Here is a 21786-nt window from a genome sequence, read left to right as displayed (position 1 = left end):
ACACAAGTTATCCTTACTGCGCAAAAAAACATCTCCTGTTTTTGTATTTACAGAAGATGAGAAAAGCTTTGCCTTGGGACACATCTGGGTTTTTTTTATAATGGTCTCTTGCCCTGTTGATTGCTCTTCCATCTGGCTCACAGACACTGCTGCAACAGACATGGCTCTGTTACTCCATCCATTTTGGACATCCACGCATCTGTAACGGATAATGGTCTCTTTGAATGTTACTGCCATTGGTCATCTGGTCCTCGTGTTGACAAACACTAATAACAGACTCCAAAGGCAACCAAAAGCTTAGAATCAAGACTAGATACTGAAAGCTTTCTTATACCTACACAAAGGGAGCTGTTGAATACCTGACAAATCAGAAACAACTGACAAGCCAAATGTCCAAATACTTTTGGTCCCCTAGAATGGGGGGACTGTGGATAAAAAGGGATGTGATTCCTACACACATCTATAACAGATTCATCTCTGTTTTCAGCGTTTGTCTAAAAACATATTGGATGCTTACCTATTAAGCTCATAAACATACAGTTTCGGTTTGAATTCAAATCAATGCAGCGCTGTTTAATGTCTTGGCCAATTCATAAACTCATTGTATCAGTGTCAGTTTTTATTTTAAGCCAATCAGTTTCATCATTATTGAATCACTGATGGCTGTTTGCACATACTGTTGTTTTTACTGTGCCACAAGCTGGCATGCTGGACACCTATTAAGCAAGTCCAGGCTTTTCACAAATTTCAAAATGTTTCATAATAATCTCAAATGTTACCATTTTAGTTCAAAAAATAAACTTCAAATGAGAAATTTGAAAAACATTCAATGTCTGTGTGGCCTTAATAGGCCCAGTTACCCTAAATTGTGTACAGAAATATAATCAATGTTTTCACATTTTTGCTTTACAGTGCAGGGGAAAGGGGAACAAGCCACGACCCTTACCTAACCTTTGTGTGATATCATGGGGGTGGAAGGACATCAAAGGTTCCAGGAATTATGGGAAACAGGAGGTCTTTCACATCCTTGTGCTAGCCCGTGGGCACTGGGGGCACGATGGGGGGTGAGGGGGCGAAGGGGTCCCCATTCCCACACACATTTTTCAACAAAGCACGCCTGTGTCTGTGTCAGGCCTGTTGGACAGCACACAGACAGAGCAACAGTACTGCAGCCAACCTCAACCAGCGCCCCCCCCAGTCACCCAAACACACCCCCCCTCACCCCCAATCACCCAAACACCCCCCACCCCCCATGCGGCTGTGGGTGTAGCAGCCATTTCTTTGAAGGACCTCCTATGCGAGTCAGTCCTGCTTCATGTACATATCACATTACAACCAACACAAAGAGATGAGCTCTATTGTGTGCCATTGTCACTGGCTTCATTATACGACACGGCATTCCATCATAGTCTGACTGAACGCAGATCACATGACCTTGCGGGAAGAAGAGTCGGCAATGAGATGGGGCCATCGAGTCCAGAGAAAGACAACCAACTTCAAAGCACGCCCCCTGACCGCTTTGAAGTGCCTTTGGCTTCAACAGCCAGCGGTTGCGATATCAGACTTCTAATGCAGGTTCTCTAGAGCTTTCTATCGCTGCCATGGTGACCTGGGAGTGCACACCGAACAGAAGCCTTGTCATGTTCTGTGATGTTTTGGGGTATTCTGTGAGTGTTTTGTTACACTTCTCTCTGCAGTTGCAGCTCTAAATACAAAGTGCAATATTCTATGTGTGTATGTATGTACAGTACGTTTGTAGGGGAGACCAGAGATGGTTGAAACATTGGGTTAGTTGTATTAGTCAATTTGACCAATAAGGAATGCATTGTGGTAATGTGATCACTATTCTCATGTTGCCCTTTGATTGCAGTTTGAGTAAAATGGTTACCACCATCCAAAACCAGGGCAGCCATTACATAGCCAGCTATTTTGGCATGTATGTTTGAAGCGAGCATGAATTTGAAGCGTCACAATCAAATAGAGAAACTGCTTATTGCTGCCATGGAAGTTAAACCATGTTCCCTACAATATAGTGACTGCTAAACAAGAAATAGATGAGATGAGAATTATTACTTTTGTACCTCAAAATCAACATTTCACGTAGAGTTATTGAAGGAACCATAAATTCTGTTCTGTACCGTCCTAAGGAGAATGGCTGGGTATCTGTATGTGAGCTGAAGCGTAATTAGGTTATGCAGTAAGACAGCGATCCAAAACACAAAAGTCAACATCTGATTGATAGAAAAGATACAAAATAAAGCTTTAGAGAGGCCAATAATGGTCCTGACTTGAACCCAATAGAGATGCTATGGCAGGACCTGAAATTAGCAGTTTATGTTTGAAAACACTTCCGTCTGAATTTAGACAGTCCTGCGAAGATGAGTAGGCAAAAATTCCTCCATGGCAATATGAAAAACATTAAAAATTAAATTATAGAAAACGTTGCAGTTATTGCTGCTCATGGTGGTGCAGCCAGTTACTAAGTTGAAGGCAATTACTAATATGGGCGATATGCCATCCATCCATCCATCCATTATCCTAACCTGCTTATCCTGAAAAGGGTCGCAGGGGGCTGGAGCCTATCCCAGCATACATTGGGTGAAAGGCAGGAATACACCCTGGACAGGTCCCCAGTCCATCGCAGGGCACACACACCATTCACTCAGACACTCATACCTACGGGCAATTTGGACTCTCCAATCAGCCTATCCTGCATGTCTTTGGACTGTGGGAGGAAACCGGAGTACCCGGAGGAAACCCATGTAGACACGGGGAGAACATGCAAACTCCGCACAGAGAGGCCCCGGCCGATGGGGATTCCCTCGAAGACCCCCCCTGCGACTTGGGCCTCCTCGGCGTCGGAACCCCTCAAACCTCAGCTATCCCCCGCTGGCCCCCTGTGAGGACTTTGCTGTCACAGGGGGACTATGGAACTGCCAGTCTGCCACTCGGAAGGCTGACTTCATCCCTGCGTATGCCTCCCTCCAGTCCCTACAATTCCTTGCCCTAACTGAGACCTGGATCACACCTGACAACACCGCCACTCCCGCTGCCCTCTCATCCTCCTTCTCCTTCTCGCACACTCCCCGGCCTTCCGGCCGTGGCGGTGGTACTGGTCTTTTAATTTCCCCCTCGTGGAAATTCTCTGTTCTCCCCCTCTCTGACCTGTCTATATCCACTTTTGAATTCCATTCTGTTGCAGTATCCTACCCTACTAACCTTTTCATTGCAGTTATCTACCGTCCTCCAGGGCTCCTGGGAAACTTCCTTGATGAGCTAGACACCCTTCTCAGCTCCTTCCCTGAGGATGGCACCCCACTGATTCTCCTTGGAGACTTCAACATCCACCTAGAAGCCTCCCAGTCTGCTGCCTTCCTACCGCTAATCCACTCCTTCGGCCTCTCCCTGCAACACTCTCCTCCAACCCACAAGGCGGGCAATGTCCTAGACCTTGTCTTTGTAAGGAACTGCTCATGCTCCGATTTCACGGTTACCCCTCTGCATACATCCGATCACCACTTCATCTCATTCTCCCTCCCTCTTCCTCCCCATCCTCCTCCCCCTCCTCCCACCCACACTTCCTCAGCCCGCCGTAACCTCCTCTCCCTCTCACCCTCTTCCTTTGCCAGCACCGTCACCGCCTCACTCCCCCCTCTCGAATCATTCTCCAAACTCCCCGCTGACTCTGCATCTGCCACCCTCCTTTCATCTCTCTCCTCCGCCTTTGACTCTCTCAGTCCCCCTGTCTCAAAGCCACCTCGCACATCCCCTCCCAGTCCTTGGATATCTGACACCCTCCGTACCTCCAGGGCCAGCCTCCGCGCAGCGGAGAGGAAGTGGGGGAAATCCAGAGACGCTTCCGACCTCATGACTTACCAGTCTCTCCTGGCGGCATTCTCTTCCGATGTCACTGCCGCCAAAGCAAAATACTATCAAACACAAATTCAGAACTCTGCTTCTAACCCCCGGAAACTTTTCTCCATTTTCTCCTCTCTCGTCAACGCACCGCCTCCTCCTCCTCAGTCCTCCTTCGCTGCTGATGACTTTGCTGATTTCTTCGATGAGAAGGTCACAGTCATCCGCAGATCCTTTACAACCACCGCCCCCCTCACTGTGCCCTTCCCCCCCTCTAGGCCCATCCCTTCCTTTTCCACTTTCTCCCCCCTTACAGACTCTGAGGTTTCTCAACTCCTGCTCTGCCACCGCCCTACAACCTGTGCCCTTGACCCTATCCCCTCTTCTCTTCTCCAAACTATCACACCTGACATTCTCCCATTTGTCACCTCCCTTGTCAACTCCTCCCTGTCTTCCGGCTGTTTTCCGGCATCCTCCAAGAGGGCCCACATCACTCCGCTGCTAAAAAAGCCTACCCTGGATCCCTCCATCATCCAGAACTACCGCCCGGTATCTCTTCTTCCTTTCCTTTCTAAAACTATAGAACGAGCCGCTTCTACTCAACTTTCTTCCTTCTTTTCTAACAACAACCTGCTAGACCCCCATCAATCTGGCTTCAGATCGGGCCACTCGACAGAGACTGCGCTCCTCTCCGTCAGTGAGTCACTTCATGCCGCACGAGCAGCCTCCCTCTCCTCTGTCCTCATTCTTCTAGATCTCTCTGCTGCCTTCGACACTGTGGATCACTCCATCCTCCTGTCTGCCCTGTCAGCAACGGGCATCTGTGGCACAGCCCTGGACTGGATTGAGTCCTACCTCTCTGGTCGCTCCTTCCAGGTTGCCTGGGCTGGTTCGGTATCGACACCTCGGCCCCTCGCCACAGGAGTTCCCCAGGGCTCAGTCCTTGGCCCACTTCTTTTTTCTCTCTACACTCGCTCCCTTGGCCCTGTGATCACTGCACATGGGCTATCCTACCACTGCTATGCGGACGATACCCAACTCTTCGTCTCGTTCCCGCCGTCTGATACGCAGGTTTCAGCCCGTATCTCTGCTTGCCTGAGGGACATCCAGAGCTGGATGGACAACCACCATCTAAAGCTCAACCCAGGTAAAACTGAAATGATATTCATCCCTGCTAATACCTCTCCCCATCTGGATCTCTCCATTTCCCTCGGGGATACCACACTCACGCAGTCACCCAGTGCAAGGAACCTCGGCGTGGTGATGGACAGCAGACTGTCCCTTTCCAAGAACATTGCAGCGGTGACCCGGTCTTGCAGGTTCTTCCTATACAATATACGGAGAATCCGCCCCTTTCTCACCCCCTACTCGACCCAGCTCCTGGTCCAAACGATGGTTCTGTCCCGCCTGGACTACTGCAATTCCCTCTTGGCTGGCCTCCCAGCGTCCGCCATCAGACCCCTCCAACTCATCCAGAATGCAGCAGCTCGTCTGGTCTTCAACCTTCCCAAATACTCACATGTCACCCCCCTGCTTATTTCCCTCCACTGGCTGCCTGTCATGGCTCGCATCAAATTCAAAACATTGGTGCTAGCCTTCCAAGAAGTTAAAGGGTCTTCCCCAGCTTATCTGCAAAAAATCATCAGACCCTACACCCCTGCCAGACCTCTTCGTTCAGCCTCCACAGGCCGCTTGGCACCTCCCCCTCTCAGAACCTCCACCTCACGCTCACGACTATTGTCTGTTCTGGCTCCACGGTGGTGGAACGAACTCCCCGTTGAGGTCAGAACTATAGAATCTCTCCCCACCTTCAAGTGCAAGCTGAAGACACACCTCTTCAAGCAGCACCTCTCCCCATCCCTCCCTACCTCCCTGTGAACCTTAATTGTTGTCTCTGTGACTTGCTTTGTGTATCGGTATTTTTAGTTGGCTAGGTAAGCAGTGTTTGGATAGTTAACTTTGGTGACTTTTGCTCTGTTTGTTTGTTTGTTCAAAAAAAAATAAAAAATAAAAATAAAAATGAAATATGGCCCTTGTCCTTATCTTTGTTGTACAGGTAGCAGTTCAAATTGTACTTACCTCTAGGGTCTTTCAGCGAACTTATCCCTGGTTATGGGTATGCACTTTGTTGTACGTCGCTCTGGATAAGAGCGTCTGCCAAATGCCAATAATGTAATGTAATGTAATGGATTCAAACCCAGGACCTCCTGGCTGTGAGGCGGCAATGGTACCCACTGCACCATCCGTGCCGCCATGGGCGATATGGGTGTTCAATATGTTTTCTGAAACAGACTCTTTCCTTTGTCTAATATAACATTTTATCTATACATCTGAAGGCAATCAGTGTGAGAAATATGCAATAATAGAGGGAAAAAATAAGAGGGCAAATATAGGACATTTTCATAACACTGTATGGCATGTATGTGCAAACATACAATGGGAGAAGTCCAAAGAACATTTCTGCTTCCAGTTTGACAATATTAAAAATAAATGTATATTCTACTTCTTTCCCTAGGAAACTAGACCAGACCATGAAATTGGTGCTTTAACACAGTTAACAAATCAGCCTTCCATTCTGTGCTTCTCTCACAAAACAAATGAAGTGCTATAAAATAAATGAAACGCATAAAATAAAAAATTGAAACTGGAATAATCTGACATCCAATAATTCATTGTGTCAGTGTAAATCAGTAGGAGATGGGCACAAGGTCACATTAGGCGGTAGAAGTTGCCACATAGGTACTGGCACGGACACACCATTCATATTCTCTAAAAATGGACACAAACTCTTCAGAAAGTTGTATAAACTGACATATGTCCTTGTTGTGTTTACTGGGCTTCAAGTGCGTCCAGTTTTCAAACAACGCTGTGGCCACAAGCGACACCCAATTAATGGAAAGTACCCAATGTGTTTTGTGAAAAAAATGTCCTTTTAAATCTTGATCATCTGGCAAATTCATTCATGTATAAATACTGTTATTTAATGCATGTGAATACTTTACATCATACATCTCTCTCTCTCTCTCTCTCCCTCTCTCTCTCTCTCTCTCTCTCTCTCTCTCGCTCTCATTCCGTGTATAGAATTGATGTAACGACAGTACCTGTCTGAAATGTACACTTTCCATGTCACTAAAACCGAATCTAACCGGGAGATACACGCGTATCTTAAATCCCTGTAAAATAATCCACAATCCATCTCCCCGTCATCGCCTACTGTATCTAACAGTAGCGCACATGTTTGGTGTATAGGCTACTCACCTTTAAGACGGCCCTCGCCTTTAAATACAATGTACAAAGCCGAACCCCTGTCGGTGGATTGTGTGCGCTGCGCTCACTCTCCGTACCCACCATGGCTCCAAACCCGCTACATCTACAGCAGAGACAGGACAGAGAAGACGAGCCACCGGCCCTACCTTTCCCCATCCAGAGGCGACCGCCGAGCTGAGACAGCGGCTCACCTAGAGGGGGGCACCCCGAAGGAAAAACGTCCTCTTGCCGCCTCCTCGATGTCTTCTCCAAGACCCTCGTACAGCAATTTGACAAAGGGGGGTGCGACCCGGCGCAGTGGCGGCGGCAGAGACATGAGCCGGGATTATACCATCAACCTGTCGGTGCGGCAGGTTTTGGGTCTGTGGGTCCAGGGCTCGGTGCCCACTCTCCAGCACTTTGCAGGTACGCGGGGCAGAATAGGAGTTGCAAGGTTTCTGATTCAGTGCACTTTGACGTGTCCCTTGTCAGTCAGTGCCTTAGCTAGATTGCCAAGATTAAAGGGGACATGTAACGCCATGGAGTCCATTTTTAAAGGGGCAGGAGAAGCTAGCTACTGTATCTCTCTCTCATCGCATCGCCGTTGCTAGAGGTATGTCGAGAATCTCGAATGCTAGCCAACTGGATAGCTTGCCTACCTGTCTGGGGAGAACATTAACAGCTGATCGTATAAAACTGCTACCCAACATGATGCACAAATCTGGCTCGTGGTGACAAGTAGCCTTTGATGTTATTACATTATGATATTTAATGACCAGTGTAGCTGCTGATGAAAACAGAACGGTCTGATCATATATCTATCTCCTTTTGTCTGTCTAGATTAGTTTAGCTTTAGGGATGTGCAAATTATCATATTCTTTTGGTAGGCTACTCTCTTATCTGAAGCCCTTGGTCGTTTCAGAAATCAAGCAGTCTGTCCCTTAGCATATTGCCAGCTCTCTAATCATACAAGTACAATACAAAATATATGTATATCTCATTTTGTAGAAACGGGGCGTGTACGCAGGTCACGATATTACACGAGCGTCGTCTCAGCTGTCAGTGTGTATTTTTTTATGAGCCGCTCGGCCGCGTTGCACACGAGGCTCCACGAGTATGACTCAGAATGTACGTGCGGTTACACGCGCTCAGGTGAGATGCGAGCGATTGGATTTGATCCTCGGGGACCATATTGGAGATATTCGCGTAATATAATACATCCTGCTGATTAACGGACAGTTGTAATACTTTGCAGCAGGACATAATGCATCCGCTGTCGACCTACACCAAACACAAATACCTCTCTGAGCGCAACACTTTGGCAACAACAAACTAGGCTATATCCGATCTGCATACAATCAAATCGCAGTAGGAACAAGGCATGTGTGATTGGTGCTATCTACAGCCAGTCCCTGATAGCAAGGGGGCAGTAATAGTGATTAGATTAGCAGGTGCTTTAGGTGGGGGGATGCTCTGCAGGAAGGAGATACAGTGGGTGTGGAAGTGTTTTTGATCAGGCAAACTGTCCTGTTCTTTTGCTCTGGGAAGTCTGTCAAAATGTCCACGAGTATGTGCTACGGATATGACTATGTGGACTAACAGTGCTGACATCATAGCCTCCTGTCTGGCCTGGAGCACGGTTTGCCAGTCAGGTGAGAGAGTGACAGGCATGATGTCCATCTTATTTTGACTTACAGAAGTAAAACAAGCTGACAGCAGTGCTGCTAGCGACTCACGTGTTTCCTGAGTGCTGTGTGTGGGTGTGGTAGACATGTGGAACTGGATATTGTGTATGTTTAGTTACGTAAGTGTATGTGTGTGCGTGTGTATATGTGTTTTTGTGTACATGTGTGGGCTGTGGGTACACCCTGTGTGAGTGTTTTTGGAGATATGTATGTGCGTGTGTGTTGCAGAGATGTGGCACTGAGTATAGTGTTTGTGTGTGTATGTATGTGTGTGTGTTGCAGAGATGTGGGTATAATGTGTGTGTGTGTGTGAGTTGCAGAAATGTGGCAGTGGGTATAATGTGTGAGTGTGTTTGTACATGTGTGTGCGTGTTTGTGCGGCAATGGGGTGCCTGGCAACGGGGGCAGATCTGAATGAACTGGAAGCCCCTAGTCAGAGCTCTCCACGTCAGCGACACCGGGTACATGGTCGCTAGCAGCAGGGATTGAGTGGCAGCTGCTTTCGACAGACCCCTATGTGAGCCCTATTCAGGGACCCCACTGTTGGGGAGAGGCCTAGAAGAGGTGGCCTGAACATTGCCCACTGAGACACACTCCTGGATAGGTTACCGCACCTATATGGACATTCCTCTCAGTGGTCATTCATTCATTCATTCATTCATTCATTATCCCACCCGCTTGTCCTGAACTGAGTCGCAGGCGGGCTGGAGCCTATCCCAGCATACATTGGGCAAAAGGCAAGAATACACCCTGGACAGGTCGCCAGTCCATCGCAGGGCACACACACCATTCACTCACACACTCATACCTTTGGGCAATTTAGACTCGATTCGAACCCAGGACCTCCTTGCTCTGAGGCGGCAGTGCTACCCATCCGTACCACCCTCAGTGGTCAAAGAACACAAACAAAAACAATCCCCCTAATACTGGTGACATGGAACGTAAGGACTCCTTTGGATGCCAGCCCTGATGGGCTGCAAAGAATAACTGCCCTTGTAGTCCTGGAACTGAAGCGCTGTGATAGTGACATCACTGCCCAGGGTGAAACCAGACTCCTGGATGAAGTGGGCCAGGGTTACATTTTATTTTGGAAAGGATACCCCCCCCCAGGAGAGCTGCGTCAACATGGTATTGGGTGCTGATATCAAGGGCATGCTTGTTACTCATGCCATGCAGGGCACAGATTGCTTGACAGACCACCGCATGATTATGTTCAAACTCTGACTGACAGTGCGTGCGGCCTCCTTTCCGCCTCCACTAGTCAGGCGAGAAACATTGTCACTGTGCCTGGCTGAAAGACACTGTGGCCCTGAATAGTATCAACCTCAGTCGCTACATTGCAGGGGAACTGCAGGACAATAATTCCTTTCTGAGCTCTGTTTATATCAAAAGGGCCTCCATCTGCTCAAATATGCACTCCAGTCAGCTACAGTCATAGGAAGCACCAGGGCTGGTTTGACCACATCCACCCTGCTCAACACCAGGCACAGAGCACATAGTGCATCATTAAACCATCCTGCATCAAAGATCTACAAACATCGCTGGAAAACATCAAAAAAAGAGGTGCAGTTAACCCTTTGTAAGTGGCAAAATGACTGGTGGATTCAGAATGCCAATGAAATCCAGACTTTTGCTGACAAGGACTTTTATGATACAGTAAAGATAATCTACAGCCTCCTTTGCACCCCTGATTTCAGCTGATGGCTCGACTCTGATCAAGGATCAAAAGCTCATTGTTCGGAGGTGAGCTGAGCACTTTGAGACCCTTCCGAACCAGCCTGTCTCAGTGGACCCCTTATTCCTGGAAGGTCTTTCCAGCCATCAAAATAGTTCAAGATCTAAAAATAGACCATCAACATTCACTGAGGTACTGTCTGCAGTCTGAAAAACAAGAAGACCCCTGGACCTGACAGCATACCTGCGTAGATCCTGAGGCTTTGCATCACCTCATCACTGATATATGGGTATGTGAATCTATCCCCCAGCAATAGCAGGATGCTAATATCATGACCTTATATAAAGGCAAAGGTGGTAAGTTCAACTGCAGCAACAGCGGGGAGCTATCCCTGCTCTCGGTTGCTGGAAAGGTCTTAGCTGAGCACAGGCTAATACAGCACCTGACTGAAAATGTGCTGCTAGAGTCACGATGTGGCCTCTGGAAAAGCAACCTGCACATGGTATTCACGGTCCGCCGACTTCAAGAGCAATACCAGGAACTGCACCTCAGTCTCTTAATGCCATTCATTGACCTTTGACACAGTCAATCAAGAGCTTCTGTGGGGTGTCCCCTCAACTTTGCTTGTCCGCAGAGGTTCATCCACATTTTGCGCCAGTTACGTGAAGACATGATGGCACGTGTGACCGCAGGCGGTCAGGAGTCTGAGCCTTCCGGAGGCTTCTGTCACTGGTGTCAGGCAGGGGTATGTGCTTGCACCTGTCCCTCCTCTGTGTCACCCAGCTAAGGAGACGGAAGGCGAGAGCGGAGTGATTCCGGGCTTTAGATCAGACGGAGACCCGTTTAACATCCGCAGGCTTAATGCTGTTACTAAATTAAGACCTGTGCACGTCTTAGAACTGCAGGTCGCAGATGGCTGGACACTTGTGGCACATTCACCAGAAGCCCTGCAAATGGCCCTCGCGGCGGCAGCAGTAAAGGTCTACAACAGGACGGGGCTCTCAGTCAATATTCCTAAGACTGAGGTCCTGTGCCAGTGGGGATCTTCTCTCCTGTCTGCTACTCCTACCCTCACCATCGAGGCAAACCCCTAGTAACTACCATCCTTCAAATACCAAGCTTTATTTCTGATGATTGCAGCGCTGAGGATGAGATCCAGAATGGGATCAAGCAGATCTCTTCCTTTGACAGGCTCAGGAAGGGGGTCTCAGCCTGTGCACCAAGGTTGCAGTCTATCAGGCAACCACTCTTCTATATGGCTTTGAAACCTGGACCTTGTAGCAAATGGAAGCCCCGCACATAAGATGTCTCCCGTGCATCCTTGGCATAACCTAGCATGACCTTATCCCACATACTGAAATACTTGCAAAAACCAGCTGCAAAAGTATGGATGCTATAAACATATAACAAGAGTTGCGCTGGGTTAGCCACTTTATATGGATGTCTGTGGACCACCTGCCACGCCAAGTCCCATATGGGCAGCTCCATCTGGGGCAGAACCCTGCTGGCTAGGCAGAAAAAGAGGTACAGGGATCAGCTCAAGACAGAGATTAAGAAATGTGGAATTCCATTTTCATACTTGGAACATGCTGCCTTGGACCATCTGGCTGGTTACAGCTTTGCCATAAAGAGGATCGGAGTATGCCCTGGTAAAGGAGGTGCCACAGAGCTGTCCCACCAAGCACAGACTACACATGCCCTACCTGCAGGAAAATATGTTCCTGTATTGGACTCTACAGTCAAATGTTTGTTTAATTGTATGTGTGCTTTACAGAGATATAGCACTGGGTAAAATGTGTGTGTTACAGAGATGTGGAACTGGGTATAATGTGTTTAATGAATGGTGTGTGTGGTAGAGGGGTGGTACTGGGTGTAATGTGTTTAATGAATCATGTGTGTGTTGTAGAGATGTGGTACTGGGTATAATGTGTTTAATGAATTGTGTGTGTGTTGTAGAGATGTGGTACTGGGTGTAATGTGTTTAATGAATGGTGTGTGTGTTGTAGAGATGTGGTACTGGGTGTAATGTGTTTAATGAATGGTGTGTGTGTTGTAGAGATGTGGTACTGGGTGTAATGTGTTTAATGAATGGTGTGTGTGTTGTAGAGATGTGGTACTGGGTGTTCCTCTGGTGCCTGTTCTCCTCTCTGCTGGTCCACGGTGCGATGGCGCTCCTGATGCTCATCACACTGCAGAGACACAGGAGGGGGCGCCTGATCACCCTGCTGCTGGTCAGCGTGGGCTTCCTGGCCTCGCTCATCGGAGGCGTCATCACCAGTGAGTGCGCTGCCTCCGCCCTCTGTCCGTACCTCTGTCTGTACCTCTGTGTGTCTGTCTGTACCTCTGTCTGTACCTGTGCCTGTCTGTACCTATGTGTGTCTGTCTGCACCTCTGTCTGTACCTCTCTGTGTCTGTGTGTACCTGTCTGTACCTGTGCCTGTCTGTTCCTCTGTCTGTCCATACTTCTGTTTGCTTGTACCTCTATCTTTACCTCTGTCTATCTGCCTGTACCTCTGTCTGCACTTCTGTGTGTCTGTCCGTACCTCTGTCTGCGCCTCTGTGTGTCTATCTGTACCTCTGTCTGCACTTCTGTGTGTCTATCTGTACCTCTGTCTGCACTTCTGTGTGTCTATCTGTACCTCTGTCTGCGCCTCTGTGTGTCTATCTGTACCTCTGTCTGTACTTGTGCCTGTCTGCTTCTCTGTCTGTCCATACCTCTGTCTGCCTGTACCTGTGTGTACATCTGTCTATCTGTCTGCCTGTCTATACCTCTGCCTGTACCTTTTGGTGATCTGTCTGTATGTCTATACCTCTGTCTATCTGCCTGTACCTTTTGGTGATCTGTCTGTCTGTCTATAACTCTGTCTGCCTGTATCTGTGTGTACATCTGTCTATCTGTCTGTCTGTCTATACCTCTGTCTATCTGCCTGTACCTTTTGGTGATCTGTATGTCTGTCTATACCTCTGTCTATCTGCCTGTACCTTTTGGTGATCTGTATGTCTGTGTCTGTGCGTCTGCCTACCCCTGGGGTCTTGCTGCTCTGTGTTTGAGCACTGAGCCGCACTAGCAGGCTCATTCCCAGGCCTGTACACTGTTATGATGTTTTACTGGGATAGTCCAGAGTGTTGCACTGTACTGTACTGTACTGTACTGTCTGAGGTTACACTATAGTGCCACTGGGACTTTGAGCACATGACTCTCTGCATCACCACCACTGCCTCACTCTCTCTGAATAGCAGTAAACACACACACACACACACACACACCCATACCTCGTTTTCCCCTGTTTTTGAAAAGCTCTATTGCTGTACAGTGGTTGATGGGCATGCATCTCTTTGTGTGTGTGTGTCTGCGTGGATGCGCATGCATGTCTGTGTGTGTGTGTGTGGACGCGCATGCATGTCTGTGTGTGTTTGTCTGTGTGTGTGTCTGTGTGTGTGTGTGTGTGTGTCTGTGTGTCTGTGTGTGTGTGTGTGTGTCTGTGTGTGTGTGTGTGTGTCTGTGTGTGTGTGTGTGTGTCTGTGTGTGTGTCTGTGTGTGTGTGTGTGTGTCTGTGTGTGTGTCTGTGTGTCTGTGTGTCTGTGTGTCTGTGTGTGTGTGTGTGTGTGTCTGTGTGTGTCTGTGTGTGTGTGTGTGTGTGTGTCTGTGTGTCTGACAGGTGCGGCTGTGGCCGGGGTGTACCGTGTTGCTGGGAAGGACATGGCACCTCTCGAGGCCTTGGTATTTGGGGCAGGACAGACAACCCTCAGCATCCTCATCTCCTTCTCCCGAATCCTCGCCACGCTCTGATTGGGCATCTCACCCCAGCCGTGGACCTACTGACCGAGAGGGGATGGGCTTGGCACCGCAGCAGAACCAATGGGAGCCGGAGGGTAGAGCCAGAGAGAGGAACAGCAGCCGGCCCATTGGCTGAGAGGGCTGACACGGTGACACTCTTGTCCTGGAATGGGGGTGAAGGAGACAGTCTCTCCGGTGATTGGTTGAAGGTGGTTTTGAGCATCTGCTCCACAGCGCCCCCTGCCTCTCTCTCTGCTGAAGCGCAGTGACCCCCGTGGACTGGCACATGTCAGCATGCACTTCACCTGACTGGCCTACTGCCAGCGTTGTGGTCTCTTCCTGAAAGGAGGTGTATAGCACAGAAACAGGAAGTGCTTTGAGCCACACATTAGCCTGTGTGTTAAAGGTCCCATATTGTACACCTTTCCAGTGTTTTATTTTACATCCTAATAATTCAATTTTGTGGTCTTAAGTACCAAAAACAATCTCCATCCAGGTTTACATGTCCATTCTCCAGCACCTCTCATGAGCTTTGCCAAGAACAGGCTGTTTTAGTGACTGTATCTTTAAGGCTCATCGAACCTCTGTTCTGATTGGCTGGCTGGCTGGCTCCAATGAACTGAATGCCATCTGTGCTGAGCACTTGGATTTGTTCCGGCTATAAGGGGGGCAGTGCTGAAGCAAATGAGTGTATTGTTGTGATGTCATAAATTCACGGAAGTCCAACCGGCTCGTTTAAATGTATATTGTCTTCATACGGATTGTGCGGATTTATTTATGGACTGTGCGTTTTGATACTTTCACAGTGTTTTTATAACACCTTCAACTCCTTTATAATCCACAGTGCAACATCATTTTCCACAATATGGGACCTCTAAGTCATATTTCTGCTGCGTCAGCATTTAATATGTCGCTGTCTAATGTGATTCGGCTGCCTGACAACATGAAATCTCCCAGAATCCTTTTCTACGAAAAAAGGAAGATGACCGAGACATTATCTGAACTGTTACAGTGGTGTGAAATGCTTTCACAGAAAATGAAATGAGTGTATGTTAATTTATTTTCTTATGTGAAGAATTTGTGAAGCAGGACCTTCTTGCAAAATCATCCTGATGGAAGTCGGAGGACCAGCGTTCGACAGAAATCAACGGGATTGGCCGCTCATCTCTAGGACAACCGGATAATCAGTGTTAAAACAACACACAGCCTGCTGCACCCTTCCAGGCATTCCTTAAAAGTGCATAACACTGTGTATTGGTGGTGAACATAGTGCTACCTGTTGCACTAACCCCAAACTCCTACAACAGGAAACTAGCTGAGCTTCACTATTATGAGCAGCTATTGCTAAGTGCGCCCGGTATAAGAGAAAAGGCTTCCGAAATGCACTTTACACCGGTCTGAGAATCCCTGTGACCTCACGGGCCTGTTGAGTGCGTGGCGGCGTGCCCGTTAGGGGGCGTGCCCGTTAGAGGGCGTGCCCGTTAGAGGGCGTGCCCGTGGACTTGGCGGGGTCGCCGGCGGGCACTGTGCGGTCGCCGTTATGTACAGTTTGCGCCATCTGTGCTCCTGTATTTATAGATGTGCCGTGTCCTCATCTCCCCCGCGACCTCCGCAGAACTGTGAAGGGTGAGAGGTTCTGTCGGCTCCATCCCAGGCCCGCTTCCTGCACTGTGCTGTTTCAGAACAGATACCATAGCCCAGAACGTAACCAGGTCCTGCAACAGTACCAGTATAACTTCCTGTCTTCATCCATCTTGTGGGGGGGGGGGGAGATAGGAGTCCACACTGGTTATGACCTTTGACCCCATGACCTGTCTGTATTAGTACTAACAGTGATGGTTTTAAATGAATGCGGTTTTATATTCATTGTCGTGCCAGGTTTGAGTTTGACAGTTGGAGGGATGCATTACCCTGGTGGTTGTGTGTGTGCTGTGGCGTGTGTGATTCAGACAGAAACACAGCCTTTTCATTCCTCCCCTTGCTGTCAGGTGGGCTGAGGCGGGTATAGATGGTGTGAAATGGGACTGCGTGTGGCGATGCATGGTAAGGGCGTTCCAAAGATTTGTGGCGTATCTTTGTATGTCTACCCTGCTGTAAAATCCAGCTATGCCAGCTTGACCAGCTTGAAAACTGAGTTGGTCATAGCTGGGTATGTGCTGGTCAACCGGGATGGCCAAGCTGGCCATAATGCTGGTCTCGCTGGGTATGAGCTGGTCAACCAGCTACCAGCTGTTTTGCAACATGGCTTGAGCTGGTCAAACAATGTCATACTGGGAGCTGGTCTGAACTGGTTGACCTGCTACCAGCTGTTTTAAAGCTAGCTTGAGCTGTTTTTTCAGCAGGGAAGAGCTGAGAGCTGTACACTAAAGAAGGGAACTGGTCTCACTTAGGCTGCATAACCAATAGGTTTTGAAACCAAAGTGGTTTTTTTAATGAGGTTATAGTGCTTTTGTTTCATTGTGATTTTTGTTTCTGAACAAGTATTGATATAATAAAAATAATAATAATAATAATAATAATAATAATAATAATAATAATACCATAACTAGGATGCTACTGTGAATATAACTAAGGTTTAACAAAACCTTGTAAAAATGCAAGTAAGACTGGGTCTGTGGGTGTGTGAGGCAATGCGAGGGAGATCGCTCAGGACTTTGTATTTGAAAAGAGAGTGGAAAACTACAAAAGTGCAAGTGGAAATAACCATGAACGGTTTCCTACCTTAAATGGTCACAAGAGGGCGACAAAGTCCGCTAAAGCTGGCTAATACTTGATTTGAAAAGACTGAATTTTCTTTTCCTACCACTGGAAGGAATCCTGTATGATTTATCCCCTCCCATAGTACAGAAACACACCACAAGATGGCGCCAAAGCCTGCAATATGTGAATTTGAACGTTTGGCAGTGTAGCTTATGTTGTGTGGTTGAATGTTGAAAGGTTCTGTTCTGCGTGGACTGCATGCTAACATTACTGCATTATGTATTTAGGAATGGAAGCTTTTTCATTTTGCTTCTTATTTCAGTCTTGGGAAAGAAGTAAAAACAGAAAAAAGAGAGAGACTGAAGCCTGGGTTAAAAATTACTGAATGAAGCCACAAGCTGTGTCTTAAATAAACACAGTTTGGTAAGTAAAATTATTACTGGACAAAGAAAAATGTTTACATTTGCAGTTATTTGACTGAATTGTAAGCTACCAATGAATGTTTCTCAAACCTGGGCCTTTTTTTCTCTGTCCATGGGTACTGAAGTCAGTCAGTTGGGTTGAATTCTAGACCATGCTGTGAGACTTCACCCAAAATTAATTTGGAGGGTTGTTATTTCTGTATTGTCTCTGTTGTATTAAGACAATATGGAAAATGTTGCATACGTGGTGCTTGTACTGAACATTGTCTTATGTACTGTAAACATCGTGTTTTTTCTTGTTTGAAGTTACATAAGCATGCTAGTCAGATTGATTCCTTGTGTGTGGTTTTGTAAGTGAGTGTCTGAGAATTCTTGTATCTGGAAGAATGGCGACTGTAGTGAACAATTTGGTGTTTTTTTTGTTTTTTTCTTTGGTCGGTATGCTTGTATTTACATTCTTGAACACGGTTGAGGGACGGACCTGGTGTCCAGCCATCATCTGTTTATTCCTGAGACAAACCCCAAAAGCCGGAATCCAGATGTCTAAATCTTGGTTGAGATGTTTTGACGGACTAGGACAACCCCGATATAGCTCAGGTTTTACCCAGATATAGTCTGGCTACATCCTAGTTGGCAAGAAAACGTTCGATCTTCAACCAAATGTAGCCTGGTTTTCACCTGAACACTTAGATGGCATTTCACCAATTTTTCACTGCAAAAATGTTCACTTGAGAAGTACAGCATTGACAGAAATCTAAACACTAGCTTCTTCTATAGATCTGGCAAATGGGGAAAAATAAACTTGCAACCCCACCAGCTACTGTTCTGAAGCAGATACAGGTTTATTGTTAGCTGTACTTATCTACAACTGTGAAACGATTAACTATCAGACCTGGGTGAAATACGTAAATGTTTTGGATTCAAATACTTTTCTGTGCTCGATTTGATCTTGCCTGGTGCAGTTTAGCCAACCAAGAGGAACAGAAGGCGGAGTTTGCAATTTTTGAGAGTATTTCATAGGTTCCAACACACCAGATAAGCTCAGTAAAGCGTAGAAAAGTATTTTTTATACTTATAAAGTTTTTTTTTTTATGCTGACACTGTATTATCTTTTTTTATATTTTGTGGAAGGATTTGGAAATCTGTGAAACTCATTTTTCATGAATGGGAGTATTTTATCAGTTAAATGTGGAACGTCACATTTTTATGTTTGGATTTGGATAACTGCTAGAGGACTGCTGATTCTGTCTCACACTGATGCATTCTGATAAGAGCAGGCTGTCCTGAGATGGCTCAGGAAGTCACTTTGAGAATGTGTTTGGATTTTGGCCTGGATTTCTTCAACAGAACTTGACTGACAATGAATCAAGGTTGGCAGTTTACTTTTGTATACCGCAAACAGTTCATGGTAAGTTAAAAACTCACCAAAAACTCTAAATAGTTGTTCTTTTGAAAAAATGACAGAAAGATATCCGTTTATTTTTAAGTTAAGTTGAATCTGTAAGTTTTGATTTGCAGTAAGTGTTGGTGTACCGGTTCACATCTTCATATCAATAGATCTGATTTCAACCCCAGATATGACCCTATTTTTCCGGAGTGGACAACTATGTACACTTGAGAACAAATAAAGTGTATTATTCATTGTTATTACTACACATATATAAACATATAAAACAACTACTATAGAAATGATATGCCATTGAATACCACACCCTGAAGCAACCATAAGTCAAATCAGTTTCACCAACATGAATTTAGCTTTGAGCTGTTTCACGACATGAAATTGTGCAATGAAGGACTTCTCTTGATTCTGTTCCACCCCGTGGGCAGAGCTGAAGACTTGTGGTGGACGATGGTCTTCAGGGCCAACTCTCGCCTTTGTGCCACCTGAGGTTTAAATGCTATATACAAGCATCTTTCAATTCACAAACCAAAGTCATAAAACCAGAAGAGCGTCTCCTGGCACTGACCTCTACTGCCCAACACATGAGTCTTTGCTGATATGACCCTATGACATCCTGGGCACCATGTGACTTGTGACTTTTGTATAAAAATTTAAAACTACGTACATCTTCACCACTGCATGTTCAACTCCCTCCTTTCCCTGGAACTGCTTTTTGACAATACTCACTGAGTACTTTATTAGGAATAAACCTACTTCTGCATGCGATTATATAATCAGCCAACCTTGTGGCAGCAGTTTAATGCATAAAACCATGCAGATACCAGTCAGGAGCTTCAGTTAATGTTCACATCAACCATCAGAATGCAAAATTTCATCTCAGTGATGTTGACCATAGCATGATTGTTGGTGCCAGACGGGCTGCTTTCAGTATCTCAGAAACTGCTGATCTGCTTGTATTTTCACACACAACAGTCTCTAGAGTTTAATGGTGCGAAAAACAAAAAAACATCCAGTGAGCAGCAGTTCTGCGAGCAGAAACACCTTGTTAATGAGGTCAGTCAGTCAGTAACGCAAATAACCACGTATCACAACAGTGGTATGCAGAAGAGCAACTCTGAACACACACCACATCAAACCTCTAAGTGGATAGGCTACAGCAGCAGAAGACTTAATAAGTCTAATAAATACCTAATAAAGTGCTCACTGAGTGTATGTATATAACCCCTTCTGTAAATATTGTATGATAGTTTCTTTTTTTTCTTTTTTTTCAATTTTGTACACGCAAATGGCTTTGGTTTGTAATTTACATATTTATGTTCGGACATACCCTTGTACATACTCCAGAGGGGTTTGGAATAAATCAGAGGTTTTGCAGTAAAATCTCTCCTTGGCTTGTCTTGTTTGTGGCTCTAAAGGACAGCTTTGATTATACAAAGCAGAAGGAAGCGCTGTACTTGATTCTGGCGTGTGTGTGTGTGTGTGTGGGGAGAAGGCGAGAAACGGATGCCTATTTAGCAGAATCACTAAAAATAAACCTTTTTTTAAACAATTCCTGTAAGCAGCCTCTACCAAATTTGGCTCTCAGTGATTTTTTTACATTTGTTTTGTGTTTATTTTGGGGTCCTCTACAGGAAACGGCATGGAACACTGACCAAGAGCCCCTCCTTCTCCACCCCCAACTCCCCCCACCCTCCACCCCCACCCCCACCCAAGTCCCCACTGCACAGCCTCTAGTCTATTGGCTGAGATACATGACTGGGACCCGGAAGGTTGGTGGTCCAAGCCACGATAAGATCTGTGCTGTTGTTGGACCCCTGAGCAAGGCCCTTAACCCCCACATCGTCACATAACTGTCTGTAAGTCGGCTTGGATAAAAGCATCCGCTAGATAACTAATATAAGTCAGCTAGGTGCACACTGTTTAGGGTATGCGTGTGTGATTGGCTCCGCCATTTTGAAGGGACAGAGTGACAAGGGGGGGGGGGGGGGGTCCACTGCCTCCCCGAGCCGCTATCTGTCCAGCGCCCCGCCCTGCCCCGCCCGACCCCGCGCCCTCTGTCTATTTCGACACAAAGCTCATCGGAGGCAGAGTCGTCCTCCGCCACTTCCTGTGATTGTGGCCTCCCGCAGCAGACGGCAGCCGGGCCGCTCGACCCGTACATCTTGGCGTCTGGGCGTGAGATGAAGCGCCGTCTGGGTCTGAGGGGTGCTCGCTCATCCCATTTACTGGCTGTGCCTCCCTCTTCCCCCCAGGGGGAACAGAGAACAAAAGGACACGGTCCAAAAACCTTCAGATGCAGATATGTATCAACATTCAGCAACCGAATTGCTTATTTCTTTTACATGACGTTATATTACATTACAGGCATTTAGCAGAGGCTCTTATCCAGAGTGATGTACAATACAGTGCAAACACAGGGACAAGTGTGATGAGGACCCTAGAGGGAAGTACGGTCCCGAGTCCTAGCGTGACCACATAGATAAAAATTAGAGCCCTTGAAGAATACCTCAATTTACCAGCATTCTTGCCTCAAATGTGTTCAGAAACAGATTTTAGTGGACTGTTTAGGAGAAGAAAGACAAAGTTTATCTACAGCCCGCCATATTATTATGTTTTGCTAAAAACTAAGGAATTACAGTCTACTCGATCAGGTGTCTCAGTCATTTCTTGTTCTTGTTAGTTCTTAATTGGCCATCTATCCATCTATCTATCATGGCCATCTGTTCTTAAGAACCCACCTACAATACCATATATACTGTATTATAATGGACATCTTCATTTAGGACAGTTGTCTGAAGTTCGGTGCGTGTGTTGAATCTGACATGGCACACATGGCCCTTTGTTCAAATAAAGTTTGTAAAGAAATGTATGGTAAGAAAAGGTAAATGTTCTTTCATGTTGCCCATTGTCTATTGAATTTATATTATTATTATTATTATTATTATTATTATTATTATTATTATTATTATTGCTGTTTGTGAAGCTGTAAATACCCACAGCATAATTATCATTGGCAAAAT

General features: G+C 46.5%; 1 protein-coding gene across 1 annotated transcript; it reads left to right on the top strand.

Moving 5' to 3' along the window:
• Nucleotides 1-7239: 7239 nt before the first annotated feature.
• On the top strand, nt 7240-15165 carry tmem170b (transmembrane protein 170B). The gene is made up of 3 exons (XM_061256276.1): nt 7240-7527; nt 12568-12738; nt 14121-15165. The coding sequence occupies exons 1-3, from the start codon at nt 7362-7364 to the stop codon at nt 14249-14251; spliced, it is 468 nt and encodes a 155-aa protein (XP_061112260.1). The 5' UTR covers nt 7240-7361; the 3' UTR covers nt 14252-15165.
• Nucleotides 15166-21786: the final 6621 nt, after the last annotated feature.

Source organism: Conger conger, chromosome 9 (genome assembly GCF_963514075.1).
Source record: "Conger conger chromosome 9, fConCon1.1, whole genome shotgun sequence".
NCBI lineage: Eukaryota > Metazoa > Chordata > Actinopteri > Anguilliformes > Congridae > Conger > Conger conger.
The sequence above is the reverse complement of the archived record's forward strand: the minus strand, read 5'-3'. Positions and strand labels throughout refer to the sequence as shown.